Below are 22,227 nucleotides of genomic sequence, written 5' to 3'. Positions count from 1 at the left end.
GGATATCTTTCTTGATTCGCAGTATGCATAGACATGACGATAGTCACATGGGGAGATCGGCGAGATCGATTCGCTTTCAATGTAGGGAGAGATAGTGGCTATATAGAGTGGAGAACCGTCTGCGAAACCCGTCTACACACCGCAGCAGGTCTTAGCTGGAATGCATAAATGAACACTTAGTGGTCCAGTATTCTGCCCCCAAGTATCTCTCCCCAAGAGCATCGAGGGAGACAGGAAATACAAAAGATGGAAAGCCATCCATCCACCCAGCCTGAGGGAATCAAGAGTCGAAATCCACCACCGGTACCACCGTATCCTCCAACCGGACGGCGTGAGGGTTCGACTCCTCCACGCCGGAGTACCGGTTCAACCAACCGAGGACCTGCTGATGCCAGACGAGGCTGTTCTCCTGGTTGGTGACCCTATCGTTTGCATGGATTAGTTCGCGCTGTCGCACAAATTTTGAGACAGAAACAAGCAACGAAAAGCGGAAAGGGCCAACCGCACCAGTGATCCTCATCCGGGAAGTTCAAGAACCGACTCGGCACGCCGCGCTCCTGGAGGACGTTGAACAAGGCGATGCCCTCGGCGACGTCGAGGCGGTAGTCCTTGTCGCTGTGGACGACGAGCTGCGGGGTCGCGAACTGGAGGATCCGTTCGGGGGCGGAGGGGTCGAAGCGCCGGTAGTTGTCGCGGTTGGTCCAGAAGGTGCCGTTGAACTGTTATGTTGCGTGGTATTAGTGAGGGTTGGCTTTAGGGAAGGGGGCAGGTGTGATGAGAATAGAGGGTGTGTGTAAAGGAGAAAGGGGGGAGCGCACATCATGTTCGATGAACCACAACTCGTCGGTGGCGATCTTCGCATCGGCGACGAATGTCCCATCGTGAGAGACGAGCGCCTTGAGCTTGCGGCCCAGCTCCGAGCCCTGGATCCAGTTTACCATGAATCCGCCGTAGCTGGCGCCGGCGGCGACGCCGTGGTCGGTGTCGATGAAGTCGAAGTTGTCGTGGACGTGCTGCCAGGCTTTCACGAGGTCGTCGTAGGGAGCGCCTCCTTGGAGTATGGTTAGCATGGTGATATTCCAAGGAGTGGAGAGAAAAAGGGGTCTGGTCGTACCCCAGTCATTTGCGATGGCGTCGGTGAGGGCGTCTCCGAAGCCAGTACTGCCTGTTGGATTCGGGGCGATGACGACGTAGCCCTGATCGGCGAAGACCTTGGGATTCCAGCGCGTGCTCCAGGAATCGGCCCATGAGCCTTGGGGTCCACCGTGGATGTATAGAACGAAAGGATAAGTCTTGCTCTTGTCGAAGCCCTCCGGATAGATGATCCAGGAATGAATCTGTGAACCCGATCAGTGCCTGTCCGGTGAGAAGAGGCAGGGTATACTAGACTTACCTCGGTCCAATTACCTTGGTAATAAAACTCATCAATATCAGCAGAGCTCAATCCAGCCAGCTCGGGATCAATCTCGTTGGCGGATGCCAGTGTCTTGATGACCCCCTGGTCGGGACTAGCTGTATAGATAGCCCAACTAGTCCAAATGGCCTTTCCGGTGACAAGGATAGTGGAATCTGGCAGGACATGGTACGCCGCTACAGAGCCACCGTCGGTGAAATTCTTCGGCTTGAAGTCATCTCCTGCATCCGCTGGAATAGCGAAAAGCCTGGTTCGACCGTAATCCTCACTTGTAACGACAAGATTGTCTGAATCGACCCAAGCCACCGTGTCTGGCGATCGATCCCAGTTCTTAGCAAGTGTGGCGATGGACTCATTAGCACCGATACTATAGACGTACAAAGTGCGCCTGTCGGACTCGTACTGTCTGTCTTCCATCTGGAAGTATGCAAGTTTGTCACTGTTCGGAGAGAAGACGGGGTTGCTAGAATCTCCTTGAACCCCAGCAGGGGTGACGGCACGATTGGGTCCATTGATTGCGACAGCCTTCTTCGAACCATCATGGGGCACAAGATAAATGTAAGAGGTTGTGAGGTTGGCACGAGGTAGCTCCGGGGCCTTGCTTTTAAAAGCTACCCAGTTGCCGTCGGGCGAGAGATCATAGTCCGAGTTTCCTCCAAAGGGAGGATAAGGGCTCTCGGCATTCTTGATCGGGGACACCAGGTTCGTAAGACCACCTTCTGAAGCATAACGACCTGTGCTGTTACCGCCAGCCGAACTGCTCAATGTGCCTGAGAACACAGCATGAGAGGGTGGGGTAAGGTACGTATTCCAATGGCGGATGTAGAGGCTGTCATAGATGCGAGCTGAGCTTAGGGACTTCTCGGCTAGCTTCTCATTGTAGGCCGTGCCATTGCCGTACGCCTTGCCCCGAAGAATGAACCGTACATCACCCGAGTCCGTGACAGCTGTCTTGAGACCGAGGAAATTCGCTGGCAGTGAGGCTGCCTTGTATCTGCATGTCATCGTCAGTTATCATTCATCAACAACAGTGAACGGAGCATTATGGGTTTACCCGTTCTGGAAGTTTGCGACATCTGAGATCCACAGCTCGACACCACCGGGAATGTCTGCGTTGGTACTATTGATATAGAGAATAGTGGAGTCATCCGTGCCAAGCCAGATGATCTCAGAGACATTACTGTCATTAGTGAGAGTGTTGGTCTCACCCGATTTTAGGTCAATTAGGCTCCACCATGAGCTTCCGGAATGGGTGTCAAAGGAGTACTGGGAGACGGAGAAGAGACCGAGAGCCTGATGTTGTCAGTCCTCTACAGATCTATGATCAGATCAAGCGACATACTCCAGATGGATTGGGGATGACTTCGTCTCTCCGCGGAGCACTAATCAATTGCCTGCAGCATATGAGACATCAGCAACAATACGATTGTGATTGCGCCATGGGTACGTACTCGGGGGTCAGTGCTGAAGCCGCTGAAGCCGCAGCAAGAATGGAGAGCCATCGTAGAGCTCCCATGATAACGTTGTAGAACAATCGCACACAGGTCGCAATCCAGGTTCCGGGGAGAAAGCTCACGTTGCACAGAACACAAAGTAGAAGTCAGACAAAGGGGCCTATTTATGAGGTCGAAGACCAGGCCGAGAAGACGAAGAGCGAGTGAGTGATTTGGAGAGGGCGATGATGAAAATGATGAAATGAGGGAGTCAGTTAGGGACCTGCCTGATCAGGATAAGCAGCAACAAAAAAAGTGGACAAGCAAGGGCGGGTTGCAAGTCTTGGGTTGCAATGCCAAGTTGATACACATTCCCGACTGCTGCTTGGCACCCTGAAGTGTCTTGCATTGCTGTCATTCACATGGCCTGATTGCTTGCTTGCTAATATTGTGGGTTTATGAGGAGATACCCAGTACGATGCGATGCGATGCGAGGCGAGGCGAGTGTAACCGATACGTCAGACATCTCATAGTCATTCATTATCTATGTTGATTAATCAACGGGCAGGAGCTTCAACCACAGCACCTGGGCTTCCAGTATGTATGTACGTAATAGATAGGACAGCCAGAACAGCCAGAACAGTCAGAACTCTCGGCTTAGTACTCAAAGTCATCGTCTACTCCCTTCTTAGCATTTTCCTTTTGCACCGCCTCTTGCTTGCGGTACATCTCCGCCACTGCCCGAGTCGTCGTCGCCTCATCGGGCTTCTTGTCATCACGGCCTTTAATGAATCGTGGGAATCGAAGAGAGATTCCTTTGCCTCCGCCAGTCGTCCCCTCAAACTCGTCGGCCGCAGCCTTATAGCGCGGACTCAGTGTTAGATCAGCAGTCTTGACCTCCCAGACAAAGCGCGGCTCGAACCACACATCCGGCTGATCTTTGGGGACATTTGAGTGGGAGTAAAACGGCTTCGGCCGGTCAATGACGATAGGAGAAAGTTGTTTATGAAGCTCCTCCAAGTCAGCCTCCGAGAAACCTGTGCCAATGTTGCAGACCGTCTCGTAGGTCTGTGTGCTCGTGTTGTAAGCAGCCAGAAGGAAGGCACCGTACACTGATGTACGCTTGCCTCGTCCGTGATATGCACCCAAAACAACGAGATCTAGGGAGTCGCCGACTCCGGCGAGGTAATCCTTTTTCACCTAGTGGCGTAGTTAGTGACAGACACAAATCAGGCTCGGTTCTATTCGACGTACCTTGAGCCAGTTGCGGCTCCGCTTGCTTGGTTCATAACCACTCTCTTCAGTGTCCAGCATCTTCACCATCAACCCTTCACACGAGGCCTTTACACTTTCATCAAGTAGAGTCTGGATCTCATCCACGACGTTGGTATTCCCATACTGCGCAAACTGGAACTCGCCTTCAACAGTCTCGAATGACTCGTGAAGAAGCTCGCGACGCTCTCGCAGGCTCTTTTTCACCGTAGGCTATTGCTTCGCGTCAGTGTCTCGGGCTTGAACGATCAAAGGACAGACGTCATACCTCTCCATTCAAGAAAAGCAGGTCAAAGGCGAACACGCAGACTTTGACTTTAACATCCTCCGCTTTGACATCCTTCCTCTTGCGAGTCATAAGTTGCTGGAATGGCAAAACCTTCTTGTTCACTGTATCCCAGGCCACGGTCTCACAATCGAGGACAAAGCTAGTAACACCGCCCTTCACCCATGTGTTGAGTTTCGCAAGCACATCGGGATACTTCTTGGACAGATCTTCCGAGTTGCGAGAGAAGATGGAGCTAAGACCCTGGCTACCACTCTGCAATGTCGCCTTTGCTCCGGGGTACTGGTGGACTGAATCGGGTGCAACATAGTGGATCTGAGCTCTCTCGCCATCATACTTATACTCACAGGTGAAGTCTTTTCCTTCGAATCGATCAAGAACCTCCGTAATGGACTTGGTTGGCTTGGCAAGCATGGGCTTGATGGGGATGCCCGGCTGCAGCTTGCAGTGCTCGTGCAGATTCGAGAGACCATGCTCGAGCATCAACGGAATAATAATCTCGTAAGCGGGCAGCTCGCTGTACACAGTCTTCAAGATAGCCTCACCCTGGGCCAACTTTTCGGTAGAGGGTGCCTTCTCTCCTCTGAGCTCAGCCTCGTGCGTGACCACGGCTTGAGCGAGGGCAACAAGGACCGTCTTCTCCGCTAAACCAAGTCTAAGCTTTCCTTCTAGGAAACGGATGATATACTTGGCTTCACTCGGTCCGCCCTTGTCCTTGGTAATATCGATGCCCTTGCTGCCTTTGCCCGCAGCGGCGGTATCGGCCGCAGAAAGAAGCTTCTTGATGCCGGAGATCTTCTTTTCTTGAGAACCGTGTCCCTGCACCTTCGCAATGGTAAGAAGACCTTCATGCACGCCTTTGACTGTCAAGGGCTTCGGCTTGAACATGGTCGGCTGATTGGAGCGACTCTTGGCGGCGACTAGTCCGAGGTCGCCGATCTCATGCTGATCAGCCTTGATGACGGCCAAGCTCCGTCCTGTGCTCTCACCAATCGCCTTCATGATTAGAGATTCGCCAATTCCAAGCTCAATGCCTGCATAGTCCGCAGCCAGTTTGTTGATCATAAGCTGGACAGTGGGAAGAAGGTCCTGCGGGGTCAAACGCAGTACCTGCCGAAGAAACAGAGAGCAGTGAGCGAGGATGACCAATCTTTTGGTAGTCATTTCTATCAACGAGAAAGTCGTACACAGTGCTGCATATGGCACCGGGTCGCCAGCTTTCCAGTCCGGATAAGGCTCACTTCCGCTTGCTTTGAGCGTGGCTTGTACCTTCTCGATTTTCTTCTTTTTCACCTCCGGCTTTTCGTCTTCCTCATCCTCACTAAGCGATTGTGCTTCCTCCTCCTCTGATACTTCTTCCTCCTTCTCGGGTGTCTTTTCCCCCGAAGCTTTCTCGATCTTCAGAGATTCGGAGGGTTGGTTGGATTTGGTTTGCTTCTTCGGAATCTTCGGCGACGGTGATTTTTTCTTTGGAGAGACTTTAGGCGAGGCAGTCGATCCATTCGCTTGCGAGTTTCTCCGACGGCGCTTGGGTGCAGGCTGAACATCGCTGTCTTCGTCCTCGCTGCTGTTCTCTCTCTTCGACGTGGTGGTATCCTCCTTGTCGTTTGTTTTCACTGTTTCTGGCTCGGCGCTAGAAGACTTGGCTTCGTCCATGGGTTCGTCCTTGACCTTGGCGCCGTTGACAGCAGCAGCTGACTCTGGTGCTTTATCGACCGCCTCCTGGGTCTTGCTCTTTTTGCCCGAAAACGCGAGCGTGGTCTGCTTCTTAGGCGCATCTCGTGGGGCGTCGGAATTTGATCCGAAGAACCTCCTAAAGATTGTCATCATGTATTAGTTGAGAAACTCTCGGGACCAAGGATCGAGAATACCTAGGCGCCAGTCATAAAAGACGCACCCGAGAGTTAGCTGGGAATCCTTGACGTACCCCAGAGTTGCTTGTTTCCGACCCTTAGAATCCGCCATTGCGAGAAATAGTGAGGGACGGAGAGGATGATCTGATCGCAGGCAGAGACTGGATACGGGCGGCCTTGTCCAGGCAAGCGAGGAATGGGGGCGCGCAAAGTGTAGGGTCGAATGCAGAGTCCTCGGGGCTGTGGTGCCAAAGGCGGGATTCCTGGGAAGGAATGGAAAAGACGGCGTAACACACGCGGAACGGTATGAAGAGAGCATAGACGTTCGCTGCTACCGCCTTTCACCTGATAATAAACTTTGCCAGCTTGTCAGTTTATATGCATTGAGGGTCTGCAGTTTCCATGGGCCAGGCACACTAGGTAGACATTGCTGCCTTCCAAATTGCTTTAAGCTTCAACGGGAGCCTTGAAGTTAACGCGACGTGACGTGACGCGAGATTAATTAGTGTCACGTGATGGGACTTACAACTAGGGTAAGTCGTGTTGTTGCTTTCGATTCTTGATGGGACGATGAAATCACATCCGGGGTAGCTTATTTTTCAGCATCAGTGCTTGATGAGAATGCCCACTCTTGAGTCGAGTCTGGCTACAGCTCAATACAAGACCTGAGTTGAGCCAGAGTGACGCATTTACAGATCAAACAATGCAAACCTCTCCACCTTTACCGCCCCGGGAGTCGGGCAGAAAGTGATCGCGAAGGCGGAGAGGATGGATTATCGATACTGCTTCCTTTTGATCGCTGCAATGCACAACCTGATATTTCGCTGTAGCTAACTTGGAGACTACTTGGTAACTTGACTGAATCATTCAATGGCTGCACTATCTCAGACTTCATGATTGCTTTTGTTACACCTAAATCAGTCTGGTTCGATGGAGATCTCCCGGCAGGAAGCTTTCACCAAGGTATGACTCCAGTTCAGTATCATGTCGAACCAGACTAATGCATAACAAAGCTCAAACCACAATGTGTGGAACTGAGTGCTGTCGGCTTGCGCTTCCGTGGGAGTCAAGCGTCTTCTAATGAGGTCTTCAAGGCTTTGAAATCCGTGTACGCCGTCCTGAACGAACTCGGCAATAAAGATGCCCTGGACGAAAAGCTCGCGGAGTATGCATTCTTCCCTCTTTGTCACGTCTTCAACGAGACGCAAAGAACACCAGTCAACTCTCTGGAGCTTGCTGTCAAATGTCTGCAAATCCTAATCGAGAAAGGGTGGCGAAGACGCCTATCTCCTCAAATGGGCAAACAGCTCATGATACTTCTGACCTTGATCGTGGGAGGTACGCCGAGCAAAGCCAACGGTAGCCAGCCCGCACAGGCTCGGCCAGCAGAACTGTCGATTACCGGCTTCAACTGCCTTTCAGCTATCTTTAATGTCCTTGAAGGTCCCGAGGCCACCGCCACCATCTACCACGAAGTTGGTACCGCCACTGTGGTCGATCAAACGGTCTATGTCCTGCTAGAAGGAATTAGCGACGACCAATCCGATCAGCTGTGCATTTCGGCGGCCAAATCGCTCATAGCTCTCTATCATCACATTACTGATAGAGTAGTACTGGCTAGTATCATGCCCCGGACAGTCTCAACCCTGACGAAAGTGATAAGACCCACGACGCAGACGCGGCGCTCTTACAAGCTTCTGAGTCTTTGCCTTCAGATCCTCACCTACATGCTAAGAACAGTTCTCAACGATCGAGCTTCAAAGGTGACCGAAAAACAAGATAAATCACAGAAGCCGGACGATCCGCTTGTGCTTGATGCCTCCTGGTTGAAAGCTACAGCCACGCAGATCAAGCTTGCGCTTGCCAATATTATACAGGTCAGACGGCACGAACGGCCCGAGGTACAAACAGCCCTTCGTGAACTATGCTTGATGGTGGTAGAAGATTGTCAAGTCACGCTGCAAGAGTCGCTACCGATCACTGTCGAGACCTTAATCGTGTTGTCCGACAAAGACGATAAGAATATACCGAATGAAGCATTCACAGCTCTTACCCACCACGCTACAACTTACCCAGTCGTGGTAGATAACCTCAAGGATTCTCTGCACACCTGGATCACTTCGTTCCCACGGACTATGCAAGGCAATGACGAAACAGCGAAACAATGGGCAGTTAGACAGATATCGACTGCCTTTCAGGTGTTGTCACACGTACAGTCGAGTTCCGATATCCTGGAAAGCAGCCTGGCGTCAGGTATATGTGATAGCGTTGCTGCAGCCGTGAGCCACACAGTGAATGCACTGCAGCCTCTCAGCACCTCTGCCATACAATCTCAGAACATGGAAGTCTTGCAACATGGACGCAGCGCCGTCAGTTTCGAACCCGTGCTTATGGAACATAAAAGTCAGCGCGACACACTGCGCGATCTTCGAACCATGGTCGTCAGACTGAGTTCCTCGGAATCCGGCAACAGAATCACACGTCTCATCATCAACCGACTTTACCAAGAGCACGGCAACGCCCTCATTTCACCGCTGTGGCTTTCATTGAACTTTCTCACGAGTAACCTGCAGGCTACATCAGCCTTCGATGACTTTATATCGCTCGACGAACTTGAACCCTCAGGCCAACCCGCAACCAGGACTGGAATGATCGAGGAACTGTACTACATCGCACTGCCAGTCTTGAACGAGCCACTGGCCAATGACTCCCGCGACTGGCGGGTACAGGCTCTTGCGTTAGAGGCCGTCGCTCTGCAGGCACAACAACTCGGCGAAGCCTTCCGGCCGGAATTGATGGATGCGTTGTACCCAGTCCTCCAATTACTGGCTTCGAGCAACTCAAGCCTTCAGAGACATGCGATGACGTGCTTGAACCTGCTCACGAACGCATGCAACTACCAAGACGCCAGCACTATGGTAATAGAGAACGTTGACTACCTGGTGAACTCAGTGGCGTTGAAGCTGAATACCTTCGATGTATCTCCCTATCCGCCGCAGGTGCTGCTGATGATGGTGAAGCTCTGCGGTGCACGGCTGATCCCCTACCTGGACGATTTGGTGGATTCCATCTTCGGTATCCTAGACATGTACCACGGCTACCCCAAGCTCGTCGAGCTGATGTTCCGAACACTAGCGGCCATTGTCGACGAAGGAACCAGAACGCCCGCCGTGCTGGCAATCAGTGACGGCAAAGGCAGCACCACCAAGCCCGACCACCGCAAGAAGAGATACGAAAGCCTGCAGATCTCCACCCTCGCGCAAGACTTTGCCCAACGACGAGCCAAACGCGCCAAACTCACACACGAGCTCCCGGACGAGCCCATCTCGCACCCTCGCAAGCCGTGGAAGAGCTCACCCCAAGACGAACAACAACCACCCCCCACCGAATTCGACAACACCCTCGCCGAGCTTCTCGACAAAGACGAATCCGACGAGCCCCTCCCAGCCCCCAAGGAACCAGAGGACGGCGAAAAGCCGCTGAGCAAACCGCACACCCTGCTCCTGCACATCGTCCGCTCGATCCCTTCCTACCTCACCTCCCCGTCCCCGTACCTCCGACGCTCCCTCCTCACCATCCTCACCGACGTCTTCCCAACCCTCTCCCCCAACGAAAACAGTTTTCTGCCGCTAATCAACGACCTCTGGCCCACCCTCGCCGCGAGGATCAGCTTCCCATCCTCCCCATTCAGCAGCACCAGCACCAGCACCAGCACCAGCACCAACCCCCAATCCGCACCCACACCCCTAACCCTCACCACCACCACCGCAACCCCAAATAACCCAGAATCCCTCGAGGAAGAAACCTACGTCACCACAACCGCCTGCCACGCCATCCGCACCCTCTGCCACGCAGCCGGGGACTTCCTGGCCTCGCGCGTGGAATCCGAATTCCCCCGCTGGGAGCGCCTGTACCGCCAAACGTGGACGAAAGTCCGGCACGACGCCGAGAAGGCCCTCGAGCGGCGGTCACGGCAGCATCCACCCCTCCATCCCGACAAAAGGCTTCTCGACATCACTCCCTCAGAGAATCACCCGCATTCAGCCACAGCCACAGCCACATCCACCCCAAAATTCCACCTCAATCTCACGCAATCCCTCTCCCTCCACGCGACCAGCGCCCGCGCCTTCACGCCCCACCACGCCATCTGGCGCGGTTTGCTCCCGCTCTTCATTACCCTGCTCACGCACGTGCGGCTTCCGCTGAGGGTCGGGGATACGATCGCCCGGTTTGTGGTGGAGTGGGTGGTTTTGTTTGCGGGTGGTGGGGCGGAGGTGTATGAGCGGTGGTCGGCGAGGAAGAAATTGAGTGATGACGGTGGTCGTGCGGATCAAAGTGATGAACGATCTGCTGATCTAGGGTCGATTGAAGAGGCGCTGGAGGCGCTGGAGACGTGGAATGCGGATTTGACCTGGTTTCTCTTTCAGGAGCACCGGGCTCGCGGAGTTGGGTCGAACATCCAACAAAAGACGAGGAGTGGTCCTTTGATTTGTGAGGTGGTGGAGGAGCCTTTGAAGGTGTGGACCGTCCCGGGGACGGGGTTGAGGTTCGCAGGGTTGACTTTTTGAACATGAACAATAGTCGGGAAGTTGATCAACACGAAGTGGTACAAATATTGCCTAAGCTGGATCTACTATTCTTAGGGTGGATATCAATGTATAGAGCAGAGAAGTTTATTGGTAGCTAAATAATATGTTCTCGTCTTGTGTAAACCTCTCAGACAACTCAAGCAACAGCGGGTCAAACCCGAGTATACGCATCAAATGAGTGGAGTCGGTGAGAAAAACAATAAGCGAAGAGACAACAGGTGGAAAAATTCCCGAAAGCGATCGTCTAGAACTAGAAACCAGCAAGCTGGCGGCAGTCTACTCATCGTCTTCCTCGCTCTCCTCCTCGCTCTCGGCGTTTTCAAGCCACTCGAGGAAGGGCTCAGCGGCCTTGCGGACCTTCTTGCTGGTCGAGATGTCGACGTACTTCTTGCTAGCCTTGGAACCCCAAGCCTTGAGGGTGTCCTCAGAGATGAGGTCGTGCTCGTAGTACTTGAGCAGAATGGCAGGAATCTGCCCGATCAGCTCGGGGCGGTCCTTGCCGACGAAGCGCTCGGTTCCACCCAGGAAAGCCTTCTCGTGACGCTCGGAAGTGATCATCTTCTTGAGAAGACCGGCACGGGCGGGGATTTGCTTGACGATCTTGTCGTCGAAGATGGTTTGGGCGAGAACGGCCAGAGTCTTGTGCTTGCTCTCGATGCCATACTCCTTGGCCTTCATATAGATGTCGACATCGCTGACACCAGTGACGCCACCCTTCTGAGCAGCAGCGTCGATGATCCAGCTACCAAGCTCATCGTAGGCGGACGGGCCATCGGCACCGTCCTCGTCGGCATCCTCCAGAACGAGGGTGCGCTTGAGATCATCGGGAAGCTCCTTGGCACGAGCCTTGACGGCCTCCTCAGAGACGTCGACCGCCCAGTCATCGTCATCAATCTCATCCTCGGCCTCAATGTTCTGGGCCTGAGCCTTGATGCGGCGGGTGAGCTCGTCGTCGCTTCCTGCTTCCAGGGCGGCATCGGGGCTCTCCTCATCGCCGTTGTCGGAGTTGCTGTCTCCGGGGCTGCCATTGCTGTCACCGTTGGCTGCCTTGTTCTTCTCCTTCTTACGATCGCGGCGATCCTTCTTCGAAGCCTTGTCCTTCTTTCCTCCCTTGCCCGAGGCGACATCACGCAGGATGAAGGTGCTCAGCTTGAGACGAGAGTCGACCTCGGAACGTTGACCACAGGCCTTGCAGTCCAAGAAGATCTTCTCGTCCTTGATGTTGACATCCGTTTCCGGATTCTTGCACTTCTTGCAGAGCACGAACTTGGAGATGAAGCCATCGAGATAGTCCTGAAGCTTGGGGGCATCATGAGCACCGTTGATGATCCAACGGTCATCGGTCGGCTTAGCGTTGGCCTGAGCACCGAGCTCGAAGCCGAAGTACTTGATGACATAAGCGGGAGGCCGAGCCAGAGACTGAGCGACCGAGTTCAAGTTGACAACGACGGTCTTGATACCGTTGCCCTTGCCCTCGATCTTCGACTGCAGGCGCTCCATCTTGTAGCGGTAGAAGGGATCGGAGACATCCCGACGAATGTTGACAGTAGCCATGATGACGGTTGAGGTTGATAAAAATCTTCAGGAAGACTTATTGTTGTGGTTATATTAAGCGGGGAGGATTCTGGACCAGGGATATCTTGTAGGAACAAGACATGCGTAGTTTCCTAGTTGAGAAGGAATGGTGGCGGTTTTTTGTTTTGCGATCGTTTAGAACGAGAACGATGGAGGGCAGCCCAAAAGCTTTCAGCCACAGGACTTCGAATGTCTACTACAAGGTTTCGACGTGAAGCGAAACGATTGCAGCTTGAGCGGCAGGTGGTGATCGAAATCTCTGACGCAGGACGAATACATAGACAAGTTCTCGACCGACTCTATTTTCAGTGGCTTTCTCTGGCAGGAAAGAGAGAAACCAACGGGTGGTTCTTCTGTGGGGGGGAGGGAAAATCGACACGGTCAGATTCGCAATCCTGGTGGAGGAATGACAGAAAGGATGGTGACAGTGAGACTAACCAGAGTGGCTTGTGCGTGAACAAAACTTGAGGTGCAAACCAGCAGGCAGAAAGGTCGCCTGAAGGGTGATTTAATGGGACAGCAGCGTATAACGCCGATGGAGTTGGAATAAAAAAAAGGGGGAGTGGTTGACAAAAACCGAGAAGTGATGTGATAGAGAGTGGGTGAGAAAGAGAAGAGAGAAAGAGAAGGGGAAGAGAAGGAGATGCGAGCGAGGGTAGAAAAGGTAGAAAAGGTCCCCAAACAAAAAAAGTCCGACCCGGTTTGGTGCCAAGCACTGATTGGGAAGGAATGGAAGAGGCAGGCACTTCGACTCCCAGCGGCCTGAACAATATGGCCACCAAGTGAAAATTTGAGATGAAAAATGGAGACGCTGAGTCAGCTGCCTCCCTCCCCCCCCCCCCCCCCGAATTGAGTGAGGATGCCGGCCTTCCGGTTACACGTGCTCCCATTCACTCAATCCAGTCGCTAAACTATTGTTTGCTCTCTTATAATTCTTCTACTTCTGCTCCGAGGTAAATCTTGCTTGCAACAATATCTGGGAGGCTATAGCTCGTGGTTGTGTCCGACCTTATCCCCGAGATCATCGTGTCGCTGCCTGCTCCCATGAACCCTGCTCAAGCATGCTATGGATGCCATGCATTTGTCTGGAGATGCTAAGCACTTACGACATTATGTCCTGCCTGCTAGGCTACCATCACCCCGTAGTTACACAACCAGACTGGCCTGCTTATCCTCGACAAGATATCCCGGCCAATCTTCCTAATGAAGTAGTTCTGATGCTTGAGGACTCACCGCCACCTTTCTTGTCACACACACAACTCAGGCACTGTGAAATATGAGGTGCATCACTGTAGGATGGCTTCGGATGCCTTGGACAAGCAAGGAACCTCAGAGAATAGGTCGGCTCAATGGTGCGTGGCACTCGCTCGGACCGGGTGGAATATATAGTTGAGGCATTCGTAGCAGTGTGCTATGCAGGAGGCCATTCTCTGGATATTTCCAGCATATCAAGCGTCGCATTCTTTGTGTCTTTTGTCTCAGACACCAATAAAATCATCAAAATGCATATCAAAACAATTGGTGCAACAGCTTGCAGCAGCAAATCGCCATCGACCACAAGGATGTCGTCGGTCGTGCGTATAGAATGACTAACTTTCGGGCGTCCCCACACACTGCCCGACATTGCGAAAAGCCTCTTCCAACCGCCCGAGTCCTTTCACCAAGGATCTTGAATTGTGTGTAAGTCTCTCAGTGGGTATGTTTTACTCTTGATTTTCTTTCCCCGCACGGGTGCGACTATTTGACGATTGCATTAACTTGCATTGTTGGTGGCTCGCTCCCGCGACCCACGTGTGCCCCTCGGTGCAATGTCACGAAAAACTAAATTAACCGCATCTTCTAGCCCCAGGACATTCTGATAGTCTACAGATATGGCTCTCGATCTATCTGTATACTTGGTCACCGACTCGACCCCTGCCATTCTCAAGGGTCGGGACCTCTGCACTGTTGTTGAAGAGGCCCTCAAAGGAGGTACGTGCTTTCTCTGTCTGCCAGAGACATCCCACTGACCACTTATCTCAGGCGTGACTATCGTGCAGTACCGCGAGAAGAAGGCCGACACGGGAGCTCAAATCGAGACAGCCAGGAAGCTGCACCAGATCACCAAGGCCTATGGAGTGCCATTGCTGATCAACGACCGTGTTGATGTTGCTCTGGCCGTGGGGGCGGAGGGTGTCCACCTTGGCCAAGATGACATGGGTATGCATCTCCCAACGCCGTCTCGCAATCTACCGCGCTAACTGCTTGCAGCGATTGAGGTAGCGAAGAAGCTTCTCCCAGAGAATGCCATCATCGGTATCAGCGCGGGGTCTGTTGAGGAGGCCCAGAAGGCGATTGCGGCGGGCGCCGACTATCTCGGCATTGGCACCATGTTCGCCACGCAAACGTAGGTGCCATCTGTTGACTCACCAGCACAAGACATCGATTGACCAGGTCAGGAAAACGAACACAAAGTTAATCCTCGGTACAGCCGGCACTCAAGCCATTCTGGAAGCCATCTCCGAGACGGGCCGGACGGTGGGAACCGTCTCCATCGGCGGAATCAAGCAGTCGAATGTGCAACGCGTCTTGTACCAGTCCCGTGCGCCGAACAAGGGGTTGGATGGCGTTGCCATCGTCAGTGGTATCATGGCTGCTGATGATCCCAAGGCTGCCGCGGCCGAGTTCGTCAAGCTCGTTGCCAGCCCCCCTGCATTCGTACACAGTGAGCCGTCGGCGTCGGCGCGGGACACCACCGCACTCCTCAAACAGGTTCCCCACGCGATTCAAGATATGGTAAAGACTCATCCGCTGGTACACAATATGATCAACTATGTCGTGGCCAACTTTGTTGCCAACGTCGCTCTTTCCATGTATGATACCCCCCCGCGGTGCTCACATACTTGACAGCAGGGCTGATAACGTGTAGGGGCGCTTCCCCAATCATGTCTCCATACGGCGACGAAGCCGTCGACCTCCGTCAATTCGGCGGTGCCCTGGTGATCAACATGGGCACTCTCACCAGCGAGAGCATCCCCAATTACCTCAAGGCTCTGCAAGCATACAACGAGCGCGGAAACCCGGTGGTATACGATCCAGTCGGCGCGGCTGCGACCGGCATTCGTCGGGGCGCAGTCAAGCAGCTCATGGCGGGGGGATACTTCGACCTCATCAAGGGCAACGAGGGTGAAATTCGACAGGTATTCGGGAGCAGTGGCGTGACACAGAGGGGTGTCGACAGCGGCCCCAGCAGCCTTGACGACCAAGGAAAGGCTCGGTTGGCTCTTGAGCTTGCTAAGCGAGAGCGTACGTTTGACTACACGCTTCCATCAATATAAATTCTCACAAATTATCTAGGGAACCTCGTCCTCCTGACCGGTGCGGTTGACTACCTGAGCGATGGCGAGCGCGTCATTGCCGTGGAAAACGGCCACGAACTTCTCGGCCAGGTCACGGGAGTAAGTGCACCGACCCCTTTTTTGATCTGCAAATGCTAATGAAGGAACAGACCGGCTGTGCTGTTGGTACGGTTGCTGGATGCTTTCTGGCCGCCAATCCGAAAGACAAGCTTCTTGCCGTGCTGGCGGGTCTTCTGATGTACGAGATCGCTGCGGAGAACGCGGCGGCGAGGGAGGATGTGCGGGGGCCGGGAAGCTTTGTTCCTGCTTTCCTGGATGAGCTGTATGCCATCCGGCAGGCCGCGTCGAAGGGGGACGACAGTTGGTTTAGTGAGCGGGCGAAGGTGCGGGAGATTGCTCTGTAGATAGAGTGGTACCCAGTTGTTATGATGTGTGTAGTTATAGTACAGTACGTTCCGGCAGTTTGATATGTCTGCCCGATAAACAAGGCAACCAATACCTCGGCCCTTCCCCGCACCGGACCCGTCCGTTTCCCCGCTCTGCACTCCAACTGCAACTGCACTGCAATCTCCTGCTGATCTTTCCTATAAATTCTCCCCAATACGTCCCTCCCTACCACTGACCACATTCTCAGCAACGTGTGTTTTAAGTCTGCAAAAATGGCCACTCTCACTCGAGCCACGCGCATCCGTATGTCCTATCCTCGCCCCTCCCATTTCCACTACCATCCAAACATCAAACTAACCCACTACCCTGAAATCACCAGGCAACCCCGCCCTCTTGTACGTCTCACCAACCCACCAACCCACCCCTCAAAGCCACGCACCACCACCCCTAAACCACACCAACTAACAACCAACAAAGCATCTGCGACATCCAAGAAAAATTCCGCCATGTAATCCACGAATTCCCCAAAGTGTACGTCTCTATCCCGATCCCGATCCCGATCCCGATCCCCAACCCCAATCCCCAATCCCCCCAGAACCACCAACTAACAATCCCAAGAATAACAACAACCACCAAACTCCTGCGCGCGACGCAACCGCTAAACGTGCCAATCTACATAACGACCCAAAACCGCGCCCGCCTCGGCGACACCGTCTCCGAACTGAGCCCGTACCTGCAGCCCCCACCCTCCTCCTCCTCCTCCACCTCCTCCCAAACCAGAGTCCTTGCCAACATCGACAAAACGCTCTTCTCGATGATCACGCCGGAGCTGGCCAGCCTGCTGCCCAACCCGCAGCAGGGCGAGACGCCCCTGGACGCGATCCTGGTGGGGATCGAGACGCACATCTGCGTGACGCAGACGACGCTGGACCTGCTGAGTCGGGGGCACCGGGTGTACGTGATCGTGGACGGGGTGAGCAGTGCGCACGCGGAGGAGCGCGGGGTGGCGCTGCAGCGGTTGCGGGACGCCGGGGCGACGGTGACGACGAGCGAGGGGGTGGTGTTTGAGATGCTGGGGGATGCGGGGCATGCGGCCTTTAAGGGGGTGAGTGGGGTGGTGAAGGAGATGAAGGAGGAGACGAGGGGGGCGTTGGAGGCTTTGGCGAGGATCTAAGGTTTTCAAATTGGGGGCCCGGGGGGTTACTTGTTGGGTTGAAGCTGAGACTGTGTTTGAGGTACTTCGTAGACAGATTATACTACCAAGTACTGCACTAGGTATATGAGGATGAGAGTATGCAAGGGTCAAGGCCTTTAACATTGCTTCGTTTATGGTCATTACTAGACACTGCAGACAGACACAAAAGTAATCGGAGGGGAAATTTACGCCGTGGACCCTGCGCCCTAATCTATTTCATTTAGAGCCAGTGCCGGTCGTCATGCTACGAGGCGCAGTGGACGGTTGAGACGCCGTATTGAGCCATCCAAACGCCGACGCCCCGCCAACCGGGTTGGATGCCCAGGGTTTAGCAGTGCGCACGCCACCGTCGGGCGAGGTGCGGGTCGAGGTCGGCTGCACAACATCGGCCGGCGAGCTGCTGCCCGGGCCGGTGGTCATCGTCACCGATCGAGATGGCGCCTTGCTAGGCCGTAGTACTTTCATAGTACGGCCCCGAGGAGGCTTGCCCGTCGCCGCGGAGGCATTCGGATCGCTTTTGGCATCGCGTTTCCACGAGCCCCAAACTCCGGACGCTTCCGCACGAGCCGGCCCACTCGACACGATCCCGGCAGGCTTCACCTGTCCTTGAACTGGCTCCGGATCGGCCAAGGTTTCCGGTGTCTCCGAGAAATGCGCCTTTCGACTATCCTCGGAGTCTTCCGTGAGATCTTGCGTTGAGTCGCTGGTAGATGCTGCTCGTCGAGATGTACTGACAGGGCGTCCGATGACACCCACAGGCGCATGGCCATTCATGTCCGCCGGGGCATCGACTGGGACGGGTTGTCGCTCCTTCCAGCCCGCGCGTGAAACATCCGAAGCCGTGCATAGTGACTTGAAGACAGCGTCGTCCTCGGGCCGGACAAGAGGGATGGATATCTTATTACGCTCGTCATCGACCATGATGATCTTATCTTGAGAGAACAGCACGTCGGCGTTGTGGGAGCGGAGCACATCACTGCCAAGGACAATCTGCACGGACGAGTCCCTGGGGTCGATCTCACGAACCAGGAACCGAACAGTCAAAGTAGGAACCTGGGGGGCAGGACTACTGGACCGCGAGGAGGATTGGTGCACGCTAGCTTCGGGAAGGTACATAGGGAGCTTGATGTACTGCACCTCGCCGTCCTGGACCAGCTGATCTTCCCAGCCGAATCTCCGGACCATCGGATACCCCAGTGAAGAGGTATAGGAGCCGGTGCAGACAGCCGCATACAATAGGGACTCGTTGGAAAAGTTGGTTGTCAACCAGCACCGGATGATGCACGGCACTGGCCCAAGAAGGAAAAAGCCGGGCGAGGGAATGAGTGGCGATCCTACAGCGGAAGAAGCCATCATTCTGCTGGTTGTCTCTAAGCCTAGACTATTCGTTCGAGCGGAATGGTGGGAGTGCCCCGAAGAGCTTTGTCGTCCGTCTGACCGATGTGATAGCGACCGCTCAGTCATAGGGTGGCTGCCTAGGCCACTTCCCGTCCTCAACGGCAGCTCGCTAGTAGATCGACTGGCTTGTCCATAGTAACCGTGGATGGCACTCTCGTCGAACCGAACGCTGTTGGCCCGTGAGGTCCCACGCCTAGGCTCCTCCTCGGTTTCCAGACCCATGGTATTGACCACCGTGTGATGATTTCCCTGATCGAAACCCCTGAACGCGTCGGAGGGAGTATGGAAGACCGACTCTGTAGACAGATGACATCTTAGCCAAACTCCGGAGATAAGGCACAAAGAATACACATACCCGCCGGGATTGTGCCCCCAACAGAGGTGGGAAATGGCGATAAAGGACCCCACACGCTTCTCAGCCTTGCATCCTCGTCTCTGCGCCGCTCGAGTCTTGCTATCCGCTCTGCCTGTTCGAACTGGGCGGCGTGAAGCTCCTTAATCTCTTCGAAGACGCGCCAGATGTCGTCGCGTGAGGCAAAAGGGAACTGTGCATCCATGTCCAAGTGTGCAAAGTGTGCAAAGCGGAGTGATGGGCGGCAGACCCAAGAACCTCTAACAGAATGTTGACGGCACGATTTCCCCAGAACTATCACACATACAACACAGTCTTCGTATGAAGTGCCGTTATCGCCCAGTCCTCAGTGATCTGGTCAGGCCCGCTTGCTGATTCCGACGGTCCGCTGTTCCTCCGAAACTCCTCCTCCCTCGTACACTGTGAGACGGCCCTACGGCCGTCCACCCGGTCTGCTAAATGCGAATATCCGTGAAGTGATCTAGAGGCATATACAAACACTTGATGGCCGATATACGAAGGAAGTGGCTGATAAAGCGTGCCGGACGATGGACGATAAGAGTAGAGAGGAAAAGGCGGGAGGATATGCGGGTAGAACGGATGAGACGTCGGAGCAGAGGTTGAGCGATGCAGCGTAGAGGACGACCACTTCACCGGTTGAGGGTCTGAAGATCGAGCAAGGAGTGGTTATGAGCACGAATCTCTATCGGCAATTCCTAGAGCAGCAGTAGAGAACGCGAGATATTCCTGGCCTGAGGGGGTCTGATGAGAGGCGAGGATGGGCGGTGGGTTCTTTCTTTCCGACGGATCAAGGAAACGAAGGCGTGAGCGGGCCGATAGGAAACAGCTGAGAAAAAGGATCAATGCGAGATTTATGGCAAATAAGTGAGAGAGTTTGGTAAGCCGGAGTATAGTGAGAAGTGAGATAAAAAGCGAAGGAAGGCTGGGAAGAGTGAGGAGGTTGTGAAGTGCCGTTGGATTGGAAATCATGAGGGGATCCCAATTCGACAGCCTGGAAACCAACTTGGAACCTTGACCCGCCGGCGGCAACCGCCCTCGGCTGAATCTAGACCGCTTTCATCATCGCCATTTCTTTGACCTTCCTCCAATTTATTCTTGTTGCTACGGAGTACCGTGGTGCATCATTGACATCGTTCTTTCATCTAACAGATACATGTATTGAATTACAGTGGTCAAGTATTATGACCTCAACGTTCTTAGCAACGGCAACCCAGAGCAGATGGAGATCTCTTAGTTAAGCTACGTTCTGATCTATGTATGTATATACAATCCCGCACTCCACAACCGACACCAACCTTTCATCGCGGAGCCTGAGGCCAGGGAGGGAAAATCATCGGAATATTCTGCGGCAGCATATCCGGCCAGTTCGCCTCAATCGCCTTCATCAATGCATCGTACACGATGCGGTACCCTTCCCCGGTCAAATGTAGTCCATCGGTGAACAAGCGCGCGAACTTCTCGTCGTTCGGCAACTCCCTCGACCCCACCAAGGGCTGACCCTCTTTCCATCCCACCGCCGTCATGAATGCGGTCCAGACGTCCACGACCGGGATCCCCAGGGAAGCTGCGAGGTCGCGGGCGCCCTCAGCGTAGACTTTGGCGTTCTGGTTCGTGCGCGTCGGATGCGGGTTCCCCTTGCCCTTGTCGAAGAACTCCAGCTGGTATTCGTTGATTGGAGGCGGGGTAATGATGAGGATGCGCGGGTTCTGCGCGACCGTGGCGGGGTGTTGAATGATACGTTTGAGGTTTTCCTTGTACTGCTCCAAGGGGACGTACTGATTGAAAGCGGGGAGACAGGAATCATTGGCGCCGAACCAGAGGGTCTATAATCAGTGTTATCCAGGTGTTTTGTCTCGTGAAGGAGGATTCGATCGTGGCTTACCATGAGTCGCACATTGGCCCTCTCCGGGGGAGGGATGCATTGCGATACCACTTTGATGGCGTGGCAGGTGGCATAACCGCTACAGTCCGAGCAGTGAAGGGTCAGTTTGGTTACTGGATGTAGTGCGACACATGGGTTCTCACGCTAAGCCACGATTCACCACGTCGAAGCGGCGACTGTATGCTACAGACGAGTTAGTATAGTCTAAAGTCGAGGGTGTCCAGGGAGCTTCACTCACCATGCTGCAATGCGGCGTGAAACCCGAAGCCCATATCCTGGTTGCTACCAAACTCGGTGATAGAATCGCCGAACAGAAGGATCTGATCGTACGGCTTGTAGGGCTGCTCCTGCCCATTTGCTGGGACTCCGTTCGCCATGTTGTTGTAGTACAGAAGTACCTGCAGATGAATAAAGGGGATTGAAGATAGTTAGAACACACTCCAACGAGACGAAGCTTTTATTTCGAGCTGCTTAGTGGGGGAGGGGTTAGTAGCGCTTACGGCCAATCTAACTTGTCGATCGATAACGATAACCGATGCAGCTACTAAGCAATTTGACCAACCTGACTGACCCTTGACCGGTAGTTATACTTGCCTATTCTTGCTGTTGCACAGGTATAGACAACTGCGTTCCTGAAAGTGAGAAGACGAGTGTCCTATATATTGATCTCATAATCGTGACAGGCACCGAAGGTTCCGGCGAGGCCACTGCTGGGATTGGGGAATGAGGGACTCTTTCCCGAAGTTTCTCCACCAACGAGCGTCCGCAGAGGTACCCGAATCCTTGGAACATCTGCGACAAGAACACGTCTCATGCGTCCATCTCTAAGGACATCAAAGTATCAAATTTGATGGGAAACATTATTGAATATGCATAGCTGATGAGATTCAGAATGTGCGGATACTAAGACTTGTTGATTTATCTCTACGAAATCAATTATCTCTTCGTTCATTCGTCACAGGTACCCACACTACCACAAGGGCTATACACAAGGTAGTAAGCAAATCATGTATGAAGTACTTGACCACTTGCCTTCCACAGAAGCCACCTTGACTGCAAGCCTACCTTAGTCATTCACTTGAGCAATATATCAGGAGTATTAGAGAGCCCTCGGCAATCAGTCTACCTATATCTATCTTATCATTCTGAATAACCGGCGCAAGTCAGATCAATAGCGCTGAAATGTATCACATGACCTTCTGTAAGCCAGCCACTTGCCAATCGATGAGCGG

The 22,227-nt window shown here is 53.7% G+C and overlaps 8 protein-coding genes across 8 annotated transcripts; 3 read left to right on the top strand and 5 right to left on the bottom strand.

Annotated features, from left to right (window-relative positions):
* Positions 1–46: 46 nt before the first annotated feature.
* dppV (dipeptidyl peptidase DppV) lies at positions 47–3,046 on the bottom strand. Its single transcript, XM_025645557.1, has 8 exons — positions 2,866–3,046; positions 2,757–2,808; positions 2,469–2,707; positions 1,394–2,408; positions 1,115–1,337; positions 819–1,051; positions 508–719; positions 47–422 (listed from the first exon to the last, which is right to left on the bottom strand). Exons 1-8 carry the CDS (start codon positions 2,928–2,930, stop codon positions 281–283), a joined length of 2,181 nt encoding a protein of 726 aa, XP_025504413.1. The 5' UTR covers positions 2,931–3,046; the 3' UTR covers positions 47–280.
* A 322-nt stretch (positions 3,047–3,368) lies between these two features.
* BO66DRAFT_391715 (DNA ligase (ATP) CDC9) lies at positions 3,369–6,670 on the bottom strand. Its single transcript, XM_025647321.1, has 4 exons — positions 6,333–6,670; positions 4,388–6,218; positions 4,102–4,332; positions 3,369–4,047 (listed from the first exon to the last, which is right to left on the bottom strand). Exons 1-4 carry the CDS (start codon positions 6,368–6,370, stop codon positions 3,505–3,507), a joined length of 2,643 nt encoding a protein of 880 aa, XP_025504412.1. The 5' UTR covers positions 6,371–6,670; the 3' UTR covers positions 3,369–3,504.
* Positions 6,671–7,188: 518 nt separating this feature from the next.
* Positions 7,189–10,826, top strand: BO66DRAFT_373727 (uncharacterized protein; the record flags this gene model as incomplete). Its single annotated transcript, XM_025645556.1, has 2 exons — positions 7,189–7,221; positions 7,272–10,826. The coding sequence occupies 2 exons, from the start codon at positions 7,189–7,191 to the stop codon at positions 10,824–10,826; spliced, it is 3,588 nt and encodes a 1,195-aa protein (XP_025504411.1).
* A 297-nt stretch (positions 10,827–11,123) lies between these two features.
* Positions 11,124–12,401, bottom strand: BO66DRAFT_401266 (translation initiation factor eIF5; the record flags this gene model as incomplete). Its single annotated transcript, XM_025648755.1, has 1 exon — positions 11,124–12,401. The coding sequence occupies one exon, from the start codon at positions 12,399–12,401 to the stop codon at positions 11,124–11,126; it is 1,278 nt and encodes a 425-aa protein (XP_025504410.1).
* Positions 12,402–14,210: 1,809 nt separating this feature from the next.
* BO66DRAFT_391712 (bifunctional hydroxyethylthiazole kinase/thiamine-phosphate diphosphorylase) lies at positions 14,211–16,248 on the top strand. Its single transcript, XM_025647320.1, has 7 exons — positions 14,211–14,393; positions 14,445–14,621; positions 14,673–14,808; positions 14,861–15,274; positions 15,331–15,707; positions 15,759–15,859; positions 15,910–16,248. The coding sequence occupies exons 1-7, from the start codon at positions 14,294–14,296 to the stop codon at positions 16,162–16,164; spliced, it is 1,560 nt and encodes a 519-aa protein (XP_025504409.1). The 5' UTR covers positions 14,211–14,293; the 3' UTR covers positions 16,165–16,248.
* Positions 16,249–16,334: 86 nt separating this feature from the next.
* BO66DRAFT_373718 (putative isochorismatase family hydrolase) lies at positions 16,335–17,321 on the top strand (the record flags this gene model as incomplete). The annotated part of the gene is made up of 4 exons (XM_025645555.1): positions 16,335–16,450; positions 16,527–16,542; positions 16,625–16,678; positions 16,766–17,321. The coding sequence occupies exons 1-4, from the start codon at positions 16,420–16,422 to the stop codon at positions 17,319–17,321; spliced, it is 657 nt and encodes a 218-aa protein (XP_025504408.1). The 5' UTR covers positions 16,335–16,419.
* A 237-nt stretch (positions 17,322–17,558) lies between these two features.
* BO66DRAFT_322008 (uncharacterized protein) lies at positions 17,559–19,297 on the bottom strand (the record flags this gene model as incomplete). The annotated part of the gene is made up of 2 exons (XM_025643741.1): positions 17,559–19,036; positions 19,096–19,297. The coding sequence occupies 2 exons, from the start codon at positions 19,295–19,297 to the stop codon at positions 17,559–17,561; spliced, it is 1,680 nt and encodes a 559-aa protein (XP_025504407.1).
* A 1,055-nt stretch (positions 19,298–20,352) lies between these two features.
* Positions 20,353–21,584, bottom strand: BO66DRAFT_391710 (SGNH/GDSL hydrolase family protein). Its single transcript, XM_025647319.1, has 4 exons — positions 21,234–21,584; positions 21,139–21,178; positions 20,996–21,074; positions 20,353–20,936 (listed from the first exon to the last, which is right to left on the bottom strand). Exons 1-4 carry the CDS (start codon positions 21,370–21,372, stop codon positions 20,412–20,414), a joined length of 783 nt encoding a protein of 260 aa, XP_025504406.1. The 5' UTR covers positions 21,373–21,584; the 3' UTR covers positions 20,353–20,411.
* Positions 21,585–22,227: the final 643 nt, after the last annotated feature.

The sequence above is a fragment of the Aspergillus aculeatinus genome, assembly GCF_003184765.1.
Source record: "Aspergillus aculeatinus CBS 121060 unplaced genomic scaffold BO66scaffold_22, whole genome shotgun sequence".
NCBI lineage: Eukaryota > Fungi > Ascomycota > Eurotiomycetes > Eurotiales > Aspergillaceae > Aspergillus > Aspergillus aculeatinus.
Note: the sequence above shows the minus strand (reverse complement) of the source record. Positions and strands in the feature narration are given on the sequence as shown.